General features: G+C 56.4%; 1 protein-coding gene across 6 annotated transcripts in view; it reads left to right on the top strand.

The window, feature by feature from the left end:
* SLC4A3 (solute carrier family 4 member 3) overlaps positions 1-9,429 on the top strand; it is a 35,080-nt gene extending 25,651 nt beyond the window's left edge. For 5 of the 6 annotated variants that reach the window (XM_032982544.2, XM_042783838.1, XM_042783839.1 and 2 more), the window contains 10 exons: positions 50-271; positions 602-750; positions 2,196-2,390; positions 2,838-3,044; positions 3,653-3,742; positions 5,328-5,494; positions 5,884-6,137; positions 6,466-6,635; positions 7,343-7,516; positions 8,085-9,429. In XM_032982544.2, coding sequence (XP_032838435.1) covers positions 50-271; positions 602-750; positions 2,196-2,390; positions 2,838-3,044; positions 3,653-3,742; positions 5,328-5,494; positions 5,884-6,137; positions 6,466-6,635; positions 7,343-7,516; positions 8,085-8,162 — 1,706 coding nt within the window. In that variant the 3' untranslated portion in view covers positions 8,163-9,429. Of the gene's footprint in view, positions 1-49; positions 272-601; positions 751-2,195; positions 2,391-2,837; positions 3,045-3,652; positions 3,743-5,327; positions 5,495-5,883; positions 6,138-6,465; positions 6,636-7,342; positions 7,517-8,024 lie in introns of all 6 variants that reach the window. The other variant, XM_042783840.1, reaches the window with a different exon arrangement.
* Positions 9,430-12,725: the final 3,296 nt, after the last annotated feature.

Raw genomic sequence — 12,725 nt, forward strand, 5'->3', positions numbered from 1 at the left:
GGCAGACCTGCGTTCCCCTGCTCAAGCCCTGCCCTCCGTGCACCTCCAGAGCTGTGTGAAGTGAAAGCTGAGGAAGAAGAGGAGGAAGCTGAGGACGACCCTTTGAAGCGGACCGGGATATTTTTTGGAGGTCTGGTTCGGGACATAAAGCGCAGGTACCCCAAATACCTCAGTGACATCAGAGACGCCTTGCACAGCCAGTGTCTCGCGGCCGTTCTCTTCATCTACTTTGCTGCTCTCTCTCCTGCCATCACCTTCGGGGGACTCCTAGGTAATGGGCCTGCTTTCTGGTCTGCTCTTTGCACGCTGGGACACTGGCTGTGTCTGTGTGGTGCTGTGCTGGGGTGGGCTTTGGTGCTGCTCGCTCGGGGAGAGCAGCAGCGCTGCACCTCGGCTGCTGCCTTGTCCCTGCCCTGCCACTTGGCCTCTCCAGCCTCGGCTCCCCGGGCTCCCTCTGTGCTCCCTGCCCAGCGCAGGGGACCTCTGACTGATGGGATGGGGACCTGCCTCCTCCGTCTGGAGCTGTGTCTGCAGCCTGCCTGCCTGTGGTGACGGTGCCTGTGTCTAGGCTATAACACTCACACGTTGTTCTCTTTCCCAGGAGAGAAAACTGAGGGTCTCATGGGGGTCTCCGAGCTGATAATCTCCACCTCGGTTTTAGGGATCCTCTTCTCCCTACTTGGAGCCCAGCCGCTCCTGGTCATTGGTTTCTCAGGGCCTCTGCTGGTGTTTGAAGAAGCTTTTTACAAGGTACTTGTGAGGCAGTGTCTGTGCTTGGCACCTGCTTGCTCTGCTCTTGTGCCGGAGAGGGCAGCTGGCATTCCTCAGCTCTCCAAAGGGTCTTTGGTGGTGTGGACTCCTTGGGTCCTACCAGGCTGCCCTCAGCTCGGCCGGGGCTGGCCCTGGCTCCGCTGACCCTTTGCAGGTCATGCCATAGGGACTTCTGCCTCCTCTTGCTGTATCCCGCGGACTGACCCCCTTGAGGTGTGACAGTGGTGACAGCACTCCTCTGCCTGCCGACCTGTGAGGCGAGCATCCCCCAGCCCTGTGCTGCAGCCCATCCTGGCACAATGAGCACTTGTAGCTGCATCCTGAAATGCTGGGCCATAAGACTTTCTTGTTCTTGGGGCTTCCTTTGAAGACCATTTCACAACTTTTACCTGTGTCCAGGTTTTCTTGTATGGGAACCCAACAACATTCAGTATACCATCCATTTGGGATGTCCCACGTACCTTACTCCCACCTCTCAGGATGAGCCCAAGGGTGTGTGCAGAGATATTCTGGCCAGCCAGGATGGACATGTTTCTTCCCCAAGTAGCATGATCTCTTCACTGTTAACAGCAAACCTGTGTCACCCTACCTCCAAGCAGTGGGTCTAATCCTTCTCCTTTTTTCTGACTCCTAGCATGTCTGGGCTTTTAAAGCATGTTTTTTCCTACAGCTAGATTTTCACCTTGGTATATCAAGAATTTGGAGCTGGTGATGCCATCGCACAGTGGGAATTTCTCTGCTTTCCTGTGACCACACTTCTCACTGACTGCTTTTGCTTTGCCCAGTCATTGTGTATGGAGGTGTACCTCTGCTGCGTGTGAGGGCACTGTCTGTGGTGGTACTGAGGAAGGCTGCAAAGAGGGATGTGATTTGTGCTGGAAGTAATTGGGGTTGCTGCGTGTGGATGAGCAGAGGCAGTGGAGATAGTCTGTTCTGTGGTGATAGCCTGGGGACTTTTTGACACACACGTACAACTGTGTGTGTATGCAGGGCGCTGTCTGAGATCAGGCCCCAGCTAATGTCGCCTTTATGCAGCAGGATATAGCAGGGTGCTCAGACTCTCCTTTGCAGGGAACAGCCTCGTGCTGTTGAGTGTGTGGAGCAGTGGAGAGCTGTGTTTGAGTAACGGCACCTCCATATGGGCGGGATGGGGAGCGTCATGCCTGGGATGGCTTCAGCAGAGAGTGAAGGAGGTACTGTTACAAAAACCGGAGCAGTGAAGACCTGCTTGGTATGAGCTGGCTGATGTTAATGCAAATTCTGAAACTCTACCTGTGACTCCAGTCCTGAATTCACTGTCTCTGTGCTGGATGCCTGAGCAGATGTAGATGCTTTTTTCCAGGAGAGTCTTTGATCTTAATGGGGAGCAGATGCGGGAGGCAGCCTGAGGAGCCATGAGTAACTCCTTCCCCTTTCCATTTCAGTTCTGCCAGACACAAGGCATTGAGTATCTGACAGGCAGAGTGTGGATTGGTTTGTGGCTCATCGTCTTCATCTTCATTATTGTGGCAGCTGAGGGAAGCTTCTTGGTGCGCTACATCTCGCCCTTCACCCAGGAGATCTTTGCTTTCCTCATCTCCCTCATCTTTATCTACGAGACCTTCTACAAACTGTACAAGGTGAACCTTCCCCAGGGAGACGGGCTGCCGCATCTTTCAGTCCCCCAGGATCCTGCTGCTTTAGCATACAGGAGGCAGGGGAACAGGGCCAGCTCAGCCACAGCTTTCCTAGGTGTTCTGCAGAGCAGTTCTTTGCTGGCCTCTCATGCCCCAGCCCAGCTGGCCCCTGTGCCACCACAGAGGCTGGCAGGGTGAGCCCTAACGTCTGTCTCCCCTTCTCTTCCTGCAGGAGGCATTAAAGAGGGGCCACTTTTCTCTCCCCAGCCCTCTCCAGCTGGGTAGATTGCGAGGCGAGGTGACGGATGCTGGGATTGTCCGCGCCCACCATCTACCGCCCTCACCACTCCACAGAGCAGGACGCCTCCGCTTCCCCCTGCCCCCAGTAGAGACAGTGCCCCCTGCCCCTCCTCGCGGTGACAGTGCCCGCTGCTTCTCTCACCTGCCCAGGTGTTTGCAGAACATCCTCTGCTGAAGTTCTACCCACCGAACGTGCAGAGCGGCCTGAATGCCAGCATGCTCTCTGCGGATGCGATGTCACTGGGAATCAGGATGCAGCCCAACACTGCTCTCCTCTCCCTCATCCTCATGCTGGGAACCTTCTTCATTGCCTTCTTTATGCGCAAGTTCAAGAACAGCCGTTTCTTAGGAGGAAAGGTGAGAAGTTTGTGGGACCCAGGTGTTAAGGACAAGGGATGTGCCAAAGAAATAGTGCTTCTTGCTACAGACCTTTGTTCTCCAGAGCATTTGGATTGTGTCCCAAAGAAACACCAGCAATCCCTTAAATACTGTGCAGAAGGGATGGTAGCCTGTCCTAGGCTGCAGACCAGAGGTGGCTGTTGGTGATGGTATCTGCACTGTCCTGCTCCTGTTCAGCTTTGCCGAAAAGTCCTCTGGGCCTTGAGAAAGCTCCTTTGGCTGGATACAAGTCTGTTAAACTACAGTATAGGAGGAAGAGCTTACAACTTGTTCCCTTTGGGCATCTCTGTATATGCAGGGTGCCCATGTAACACGTGGAACACCATCTGAATAGGCCAGTAGGAGGAATTAGCCAGTCACTTGAATGGTGGAGTTGCATGGGCAGTGGGATGCACAGCCCCATGGGTGAAGGCTGGGTTCCCTTGCCCTGCTCATCAGCAGTGCTCAGGTTTGCAGTGGTGCTTGACCCCACCTGGGACTTCGCTTTGCCACAGGCTCTCCCTGCAGCAGGCCGGGTGCATGGAGCTGCCCCGTTCCCTTTGCCAGAGAGGGTGTTTGTTCTGCAGGCTCGGCGGATCATCGGAGACTTTGGGATCCCCATCTCCATCCTGGTCATGGTGCTGGTGGATTACACCATCACTGACACATACACACAGGTAGGCACTAATGCCACCCTTGGAGCCTCTCCTGCAGCCCCGCAGTGATCCCTGCAGCACCGTGGCCTGTTCTTGTGCAACAGGAGATTTGTAGTTCCTGCCTTTTTAGTCATAACAGTGCAAAGCAAACAGAGCTGCTCCCCTTGTCCTCACCCCCACACTGAAGGGAGCTCCAAGGGTCTTGCTGAGACTGCAGCCAGAGCTACAGGGACTGGACTGCGCTGGTATCTATCCCTTTGGTATTCCAGCTGTTAGTAGGGGAGGCTTTAGGGGACCAGAGAGATTCAGCGCAGTTCATTCTTTGTTTGTAACTCTAAAAACTTGCAGTCAATCAACAAGACATAAACTGCATGCACACTGAAGAGGGAGGCATATGGAGTGGTTTCAGTGGGGTACTTGTCATGGGTTTAGTACTTAACATATTTATACTCTCCTTGATTATAGGCTACTAAATATTTTGATCACGTTATCTCAAACAGAATGATCTCTTTTCCCAGTTTATGGTCAAACTTAAATGTTACCAAACAAAACCATCTCACAGGTTTCCTTTTTTCCCCCCTTTTTTAGTAGATGTGTAGTTATGTTTTCTTTGTTTTGGTATTTTTTTCAGCTAACATTGAGAAGAGGGTGAAAGGTAGTTACTGTTCAGCATGCAAGCTTTTTATCAAGCCAGCCCAAGGCTCAACAGAATCCAAATGCATTTTTATTCATTTAAATTTCAATGAAAAATCTGGTTTTCTCAGACATTAGTAAAATCATGCACTTTGTTACATCCTTTTCATCTCCTTCTACACTTCTACAATTAATATCAAAAGCATTATCATTTCAGCATTAACTCAGCAAATGTACAAAGGTTTCCAAGAAAATGGTAGTTAGTTACATGGTTTAGCTCAAGTACAAGCATTCCAGGAATATTATTCATACTTATGCTGATTAACATAAATGAAAATCATAAACTCTCCCTGCAGTGCTCACGCAGGCAGATAGCAAGAACTGCTGTAGACCAGCGCAGAGCTGAGAGTTCAAATACTGGTGAACGCAGGGTCGGGGGGGATGTTGTACAGCTGGGAGTTTGTGTGGTCTCCGATAGAAGCACAAACGTGATATTCCCTCTGAACATGATCAGGGTAAGGTCATTTCCAGAGAATGTGGCCACTTCTGGGCTCCACACTGCAAAACCAATTCTGAAAAATGTCTCATAAAAGGCTTGGAAAGTCTGGAAAGCCACCTCAGAGAAGGGTAGGCAGTTCGGGACACTTGGTTTGTCCAGGCAGAGGTCAAGGAGCATTTTAACCATGGTCTGCAAGCACTGACATGGGGGTGAAGTTCCTGAGGGAAGATACTTCCTTGGTCTTTTGGACAAAAACCAAGGGAATTCCAATAGCTGAAAGGAAATGAGACAGGCCCATGTCAGGGACATGGGGTTTTTTTGCGCTGAAGGGGATTATCCATGAGAAAGTCCTGCTTGGGTCAGGCTGTCTGTCCCGTCATCTGAGGGAGACCAGAAGGGTCAAGGCTGGTGTGTGAGACTGTGGGTATATGTGTATTAATGAGTAACTGCTGGGTTTTGCGGCTACACCACCAGAAGTTGAATGTCCCCTCCGGCCTGTCGGTCACATCTCCTCACAAGCGTGGATGGTTCATTCACCCCATGGGCAGCAGTGGGACCTTTCCGATGTGGATGATGTTTGCCTCTGCCATCCCTGCCCTCCTGGTCTTCATTCTTATCTTCATGGAGACACAGATCACTACGTGAGTACCTCCCCCGCCAATGCCAACCATCACTAACCCCTGGGCAGGCAAGGCTGGGACGGGTGCTGGTGCCATTCGTGTGGAGATGCACCTGGCATGCAAGCCGGACAGCAAGGGCCAGATCCTGGCAATTTCAGGCTGTACCTTCTTGGGTTCTCCCATCGCCTCTTGGTTCCCCTCCTGGCATACAGTGTGGTGGAAATCTGCCTCAGCCAAGCACAGGAGAAGGCCTCTAACCTGAGGTTGACAGCCTCCATCCCTCTCCTCGGCCATCTCCTTGTTGTCCCGATGTGCGCCCCGTCCAGGGAGCGAACACAGTCCCCAGCCGCAGTGCTGTCTCTGGGCGCTGGGCTGGGCCTGGCACTGACCCGGGCTCTTTTTCCTTCCAGGCTGATCGTGAGCAAGAAGGAGAGGAAGCTGCTGAAAGGCTCTGGCTTCCACCTGGACCTGCTGCTCATTGGCACTATGGGGGGGCTTTGTGCACTCTTTGGGCTGCCCTGGCTGACCGCGGCGACGGTGCGCTCCGTCACCCACGTCAATGCCCTGACGGTCATGAGCAAGGCCATCGCACCGGGAGAGAAGCCCAAGATCGAGGAGGTGAAGGAGCAGCGTGTGACTGGAGTGCTTATTGCTGCCCTCGTCGGTGAGCCTCTGCTTGGGTGAAAGAGTGGGGGGGGAGGGCAGGGCCGACCACTTGAATGTCCTGGCAGCATCCCTGCCCCACGGGCCAGCCTGCACTCTGCCGCTCGCTGCAGGACTGCCCCTGCCTACGCTCAGCTCTCCTCTGGCAGCCTTTGGTACCCTGCCATGGTTAGTCCATCTCTGCAACCCTTCCAGCTAGGCCCCTCTTGAGCTTCCTTTCTCTTGCAGCCCAGGACAGACAGAGAGGAGACGGGAGAGGGGCGGAGGCTGAGGTGCCTTGTGGAGGGGCTGGCGTGGGACACACCATGCCCTGAGCTCTGTCTGTGCAGGTCTGTCCATTGTGATGGGGAACATGCTGCGGCAGATCCCGCTGGCTGTGCTCTTCGGCATCTTCCTCTACATGGGGGTTACGTCACTCACTGGCATCCAGCTCTACGAGCGGCTACTCCTGATCTTCATGCCATCCAAGCACCACCCTGACCACATCTACGTTGTCAAGGTGAGCGAAGGCAGGTGGTGGGGAACAAGGTAATGAGGAACAGAGGAAGAAAAGGCAGGTAGGGGGAGGATGGAGCTCTGCTAGAGTGATGGTTGGCTTGGTGACCCCACTTGGCTGCAAGTTTGTGCTGAGGAGTAAGTGCAAGCCACGCACAGAGGTGACACAATGCTAGGATAGCATGCTGATAGGCTGCACACAGTGTATTGCCAGGGTATTGATAGAATCATAGTATGGTTTGGGTTAGAGGGGACCTTAAAGATCACGGGCAGGGACACCTTCCACTAGATCAGGTTGCTCAAAGCCCCATTCAGCCTGGCCTTGAACCCTTCCAGGGAGGTGAATCCACAACTTCTCTGGGCATCCTGTTCCAGTGCCTCACCACCCTCACGTTAAAGAATTTCGCCCTTATATCTAATCTAAATCTATCCCCTGTCAGTTTAAAGTTCATATTGTATGGGTGAGCTGTTTATAGGAATGATGCATTGCTTGCGTGGGTGTAGGGACACTGCCCTGACAGAAGGGTGTGCTGCTAGGTTGCTGATGTGTTACGGAGTTCTGCCTTGCTGTAGGATACAGGCAGGCAGAGCATGCAGCAGTGTTGCGTGAGACTGTACTATTCTCTGCAGAAGGGTTATGTTTTTCCAGTTGGGTCTCCGTTAATCAGTGTGGAAGGATCATGTGTTCCTAGACTGGAATTACTTCCCTAGGTGAAAACCTGGAGAATGAATCTCTTCACCTGCATCCAGCTGGCCTGCATTGTGCTGCTCTGGGTGGTGAAATCTACAGTGGCATCCCTGGCCTTCCCCTTTGTCCTGATCATGACAGTGCCATTGCGACGCTTCGTGCTGCCCCGCTTCTTCCACGACAGGGAGCTCAAAGCGGTAAGCAGATAACTGTCCTCACGGTCTAGCTTGCAATGCTGGAGTGAGGTTGAAGAGATTTGGCAGACTGAAAGGCTGGGAGATCCTGGGCCGGCAAAGCCTTGGCTTTCCCTGCTGTTGTCTGGGGGTCTTTGCTCAACAGCAGTAGGTGGGTGGATGGCTTCCTTGGAGCTTGTAGCTCAGGGAGTGCAGTGTGGGACAGATGGGCACCCTAGGGCAAGGAGACAGGGGATCCTACCACAGAGAGGCCTGGAATAAGGGGTTCCTCATCCAGAAGTGGGTGCTGCCAGCAGGGGAGGAGGGAGGAGCTGCTGTGCTGCACCAAAGCCCCAGTGACGGCGTGCTGTCAAACAAGAACACTTATAGGAAAGGGCATCAAGTTGGGGATGTGCAGACAGGCATAAGGGGCAAAAAAAGGAGCCTGTTGGGAGGGGAAGGAGCAATAGCTTTGCTCTTCCCAGTGCAGCCCAGCTGCCTGGTTCGCTGCGCACTGATCCCTCCATGCCAGGCTTGACCCTGCACTGGGGGCGGCTGTGGCCTTCAGAGCCCGGTCTCTGCCTCTCCCCAGTTGGACTCGGAGGATGCGGAGCCAAACTTTGATGAGGACGGCCGGGACGAGTACAATGAGCTGCACATGCCTGTGTGAGCTGGGAGCTGCCCTCCCTGCTCGTGGGACAGGCCACTCGCGCCTGCTCCTCCCTCCCAAGGACTAACTGGAGACTTGCCATGAGTCATGCGATCTCTTGCCTGGACCAACAAACGGCTGTTCCATAGCCCCGCAGGAGGCAGCCCCGGCTCCTGCTGCCCCATCGCTCGCTCAGCAGAGGCTGTGAGTCTCTCTCCTCTCGGACCTGGCGGGCTGAGAGATGCCTCTCGCATCCCAAAGCTGCGTGGGTCCCGAGTGCCCGTGGGTCAGGGGTCTGCACCCTCCTTGCTGGAGGCAGCCTGTGCCTCGGCTCCAGGTGGTGAAGGGGAGCCATGCCAGTGGGTGCCACTGTGTCTCCCTCCGCTGCCGTGAAGCTTGAGTGTCTCAGCACCACATGCCACCGAGCGGCCACAGGGATGGGCTGGATGCTGCCTGCAGACAGCCGGTGGGCTTCTCCCAGGCCAGCAGCCTCCTTGCTCGGCTGGCAGATGCCTTGCTCCTGCTCCCTCTGCCCCCTTCCAGGAGTGCTCACGCTGGCCCTGTGCCACAGTCCCTGGCCCACAGGGCTGCTGCAGCCTGGCAGATGGGAAAAGAGGGACCAGCACCCTGGGCCTGTCCTCCAGACCACCATCTGTCCAGTCAGCCTCCCACAGGATTGTTTTCAGCTCTTGCTTGGCGTGGGCAGCATTCGGCATGCCCAGCACTCGGCTCCCATCACCTCTGGGCAGCTCCAAACACCTTTCCGCCTGGCTAGGCTGTCCCCTGGGGTCTCCCTCGGTCAGCAGCCCTTGTTCAGAGTTGCCTCAGAAACTGCTGATGGTGCCCTTGCTGCCCGTGGCGTCTCTGAGAGTAGTGCCAGAGGAGACAAGCACCCAAGCCTGATGCTCAGAGCTGGAGTAGCCTTCTGGAGGAGGCTGGGATGCTCGCTTCACCATTGGATTTGGGACAAGCTGCTGACCCGGTTCCCACTTATCAGCCTGGCTCCTGCGAGAAATGGCGGGTGCTTCATTACTGGGAGGGTCCGATGCCTTCCCCGGGAGGCTGCTGAAATATCCCACCAGAGAGAGAAACCTCCCCATGCAGCAGGTTCCTGCCCCACAGCCTGGCCCCACCGCAGGGCCCGGGGCAGAGAGACGAGTGTCTCTGTGTGTCTGTGGCCATGTGTGTCCTGTCCTCCCTGTGTAGTGTAGGAGGCCTGTTGTCGCTGTGCATTGTGACTCCTCTGACTGTAGTGGAAACAGCTACACCAATAAACTCTTCACAGGAACCGCTTCTGGCTCTCTGCTTTTGTTTATTAATTGGTAGTAAATTAAATTAATTGGAATTCCCTGACACAAATCTTTCTTGCCCACAACAGCAGCTAGCGAGGGAGCAAGCCCCACCCAGAGTGGGCACTGTCACCTTGTTCCGCACTACTAGCACAGAGGTGGGCTCCCCACCACATCACCAAGCAGGCTGGTTACTGTGGGCCTAGCTGGAGCCCCCATGCTGGCTGCTGGAAACAGGACACCGAGCCCCATATTTAGCCAGAAAATCCTACTCACGCCTGCTTGCATCCATACACATGCTCATGCGTGCTCAGCAGTGCCCATCTCCTTACCCAGCCTGCAGCCACACACCGAACGGCAGGGCGGTGGGCTGAGCACGGAGGAAACACCTCATTAAACACATATTCCCTCCATGCTTTCTTCCCACGCAGGAGCCAAGTCAGGTCCCTGTGAGCTGCTGGTTGCCCGCAGCCCATGTGGCGATGGGCTGGGTGGCCTCCAGTCGTGCTTGCCTGGGTGCTGCTGCTGGGAGCGGGCGGCCGTCCCACCTCCCGTGGTCAGGGTCGCTGGCTGCTCCCGGGGCTGGCCGCTGCCACGGGACATGTGGCAGAGGGCTGAGTCTGCCCGGTCTCAGGAGTGGTAGCCGTTCCCACTACTGAGCCTGGCCTGCTGTGGGGTGAGTGGTGCCTGGCCTTGCAGCATCCTCTCCAGGTCCTGGCAGCGCTGCCGAACCTGCGGGAGAGGAGGCAGCTCAGGTGCTTGGCTCCTGAGCATCCGGGTGGGCTGGATGGGAGCATCCGCGAATGTTTCCCACGGGCTGCTCCACCACGTTAAGAAACACTCCCTCTTCCATTCCCTACTCACGGCTCTCCTCCCTCACACCTGCACACCCAAGGCTGCCCAACAGGCCATCAGTTTGGACTGGGGAGGTTATGGCTCTACCCAGTCCCACAGGATCCATGTCTCCACCTGGATGTCCAGCCCTTTCCATGCAGCTCCCCAGCCCGTGGCAGTGCCCCCGCTCTTGCCCTGGGGCAGAAGGCAAGGAGCGCAAGCAGAGCCAGCGCAGGCCCCTTACCTCATCGATCCTCCGGATGAGGATGGGCCTGACCTCCAGCTCCAGCAGCCAGTCAGCCTCCAGGATTCTGTGGTGGTACTCCTCCAGCTCCACGTTCTTTTCCAGCTCCTCGGCCAGGGCAGCCTGGTGCCAGCGACCTCCCACAGCCGTATCCGGGCTCTGCCGGGGCCAGGCCAGCTCCAGCCCCTCGCCCCGCTGCTGCAGGCGCAGGACACGGATGTGCCGGGCGACTTGTCGGACCTGAGCGCGCAGAGTGGCCGCCCGCTCCCCACGGTGCAGCAGGGCCAGCAGCTCCGCTCGGCTCTCCCGCAGCTGGGTTTGCAGCACCCCGGCACTGCCGCTTGCGCCCGAGGACTGCAGAGGGACCAAGAGGTCGGGCAAGCCCGGGGGAGAGCTGGGCTGCTGGGGGACCCTGCCACGCGGTGGGGGCTGCACAGTGCTGGGAGCCAGCCCTGCTCTGCCCCGCACCGGTGGCTGCTGTGGCGGTGACAGTGACGGTGATGGTGGCCGGGAGCAGCTGTACCTGCTGCGGTGGAGACGGACCCACTGCCGGGCGAGCTTCGCCGTGGCCAAGCTCTGGTGGAAGACATCAGGGACCAGCCGCAAGACCTTCACAAAGGGCCCCACGCCAGAGAAGCCACGCAGGTCACGCAGGCTCCGAGGGCTGAAAACCCGCTCGCGGAGGGGCCCCCCCTGCAGCAGCAGCCCCCAGTTACGCCGGTGGGCAAAGAGCTGTTTGGCCAGCCGTGGGATGGATGCTGGGGGGGACCGCCGGGTGGGGTGGGCGGCTGGCTCCTCATGCATGTACAAGTTCTCGCAGAGTGGGACCACCACCCTGGCATCGAACCTCTCCTTCAGCGTGCTCAGGTGCTGCAGGTAGGAGGCCAGCCAGCCGACGTAGCTGGCCACATCGGGGCTGGCCGAGCCGGGCTGGCACTGGGCAAGCCTCTGTAGGTGCTGCCAGCTCTCCACCTGCCCCGAGGGGCTGTGCGGCAGCACCAGCACCAGCGCGTGGTACAGGCTGCGCAGGTCGAAGCCCTGCCGGCACTGCTGCACGTGCTTCACGAAGGCGCTGATTTCCCCTTCGAGGGCGGAGTAGAGGGCTTCCGTGGGTGGCCACAGTGATGGAGAGGAGGCAGCCAGGATTGCAGCTCACCCACACGGTCCTGGGCCTTGGAAAACGCACAGCACCAGGATGGGACGCAGAGGCTGGTGCAGGCAGGATTGCTGCGGGGGCTCTGGTTTGGGTCGCGCACGTGGGCTCAGCCAGCAGACAGTGCTACCAAAGGCTGGTGTGCTGCTTCGTAGGATAGGACATCTGGCCAGCTCGGATGAGTCGGTCCCAGTTGCTCTGCTGGAGAGGAGACAGCGGGTGGGTGGGGAGGAGGGAAACAGGGGTGGGCTGGGACAGGAGGAGTGAGGGAGATGCAAGGGGTGAGGCACAGGGGTACCCCCACTTCTGTGGGACCAGAGGAGGGAGAGGCTGCTAGGTGCTGCCACAACAGGAGCATGCTGAACCACAAAATACCAGTGCAGTGTGGGGAGAGCAGCGGAGAGGCTGCCTGCAGCACCAGAAGATGCTGCTGCGGGTGCGGGGAGAATACCCTGGGTGCCTGCAGCCCCCCGGCTGCCCGGGGGATGATCTGGGATGGGGCAAGTGTCCTCCTGCTCCCTGGAAGGGGACTTGGTCATGCCAGACCAGGAATGCATGCTCACCAGTAGTTTCTCCCACCTCATTGCTGTTTGAGAAAAGGTTTATCTTTACAAAAGTAAGCAGCCACCCTTGCCTCTCTGGAGAACTAAAAATAGGAGGTCTGTTCCCAAAACTATCAACTGTATTATTTTAAACCATTGCGTGTTTAGGCAAACTATTTGGGTTTCTGTTTCTGCTACCCGGGTTCAAGTACACTCAAGCTATCTTCTCCAGCTATTTTTATTCTCCACAGACAGGAGAGTCTGACACATCTCTGTTGTGAGATACCACTGGCACCATTCACACAGCTGTATGACTGGGAAGTTAAGGAAATTGCTGGCTAAGACCATCCCCACGACAAAACTGGGAACTAGTGCCACTGGCAAAGTTTCCCCTTTCCCTTGTATATCTGGAAGTCCTTGTCTAGGCTTTGGTGTTTGCTTTTCAAGCACTCAGATTTCATTAAAATAAATTCTAAAATGTTTTTTCCTCTGCCCTGTGAGGAAGCATTTGAAAGCCGGGCA

This window comes from Tyto alba, unplaced genomic scaffold (assembly GCF_018691265.1).
Source record: "Tyto alba isolate M040663 unplaced genomic scaffold, T.alba_DEE_v4.0 Super-Scaffold_7, whole genome shotgun sequence".
Taxonomy (NCBI): Eukaryota; Metazoa; Chordata; class Aves; order Strigiformes; family Tytonidae; genus Tyto; species Tyto alba.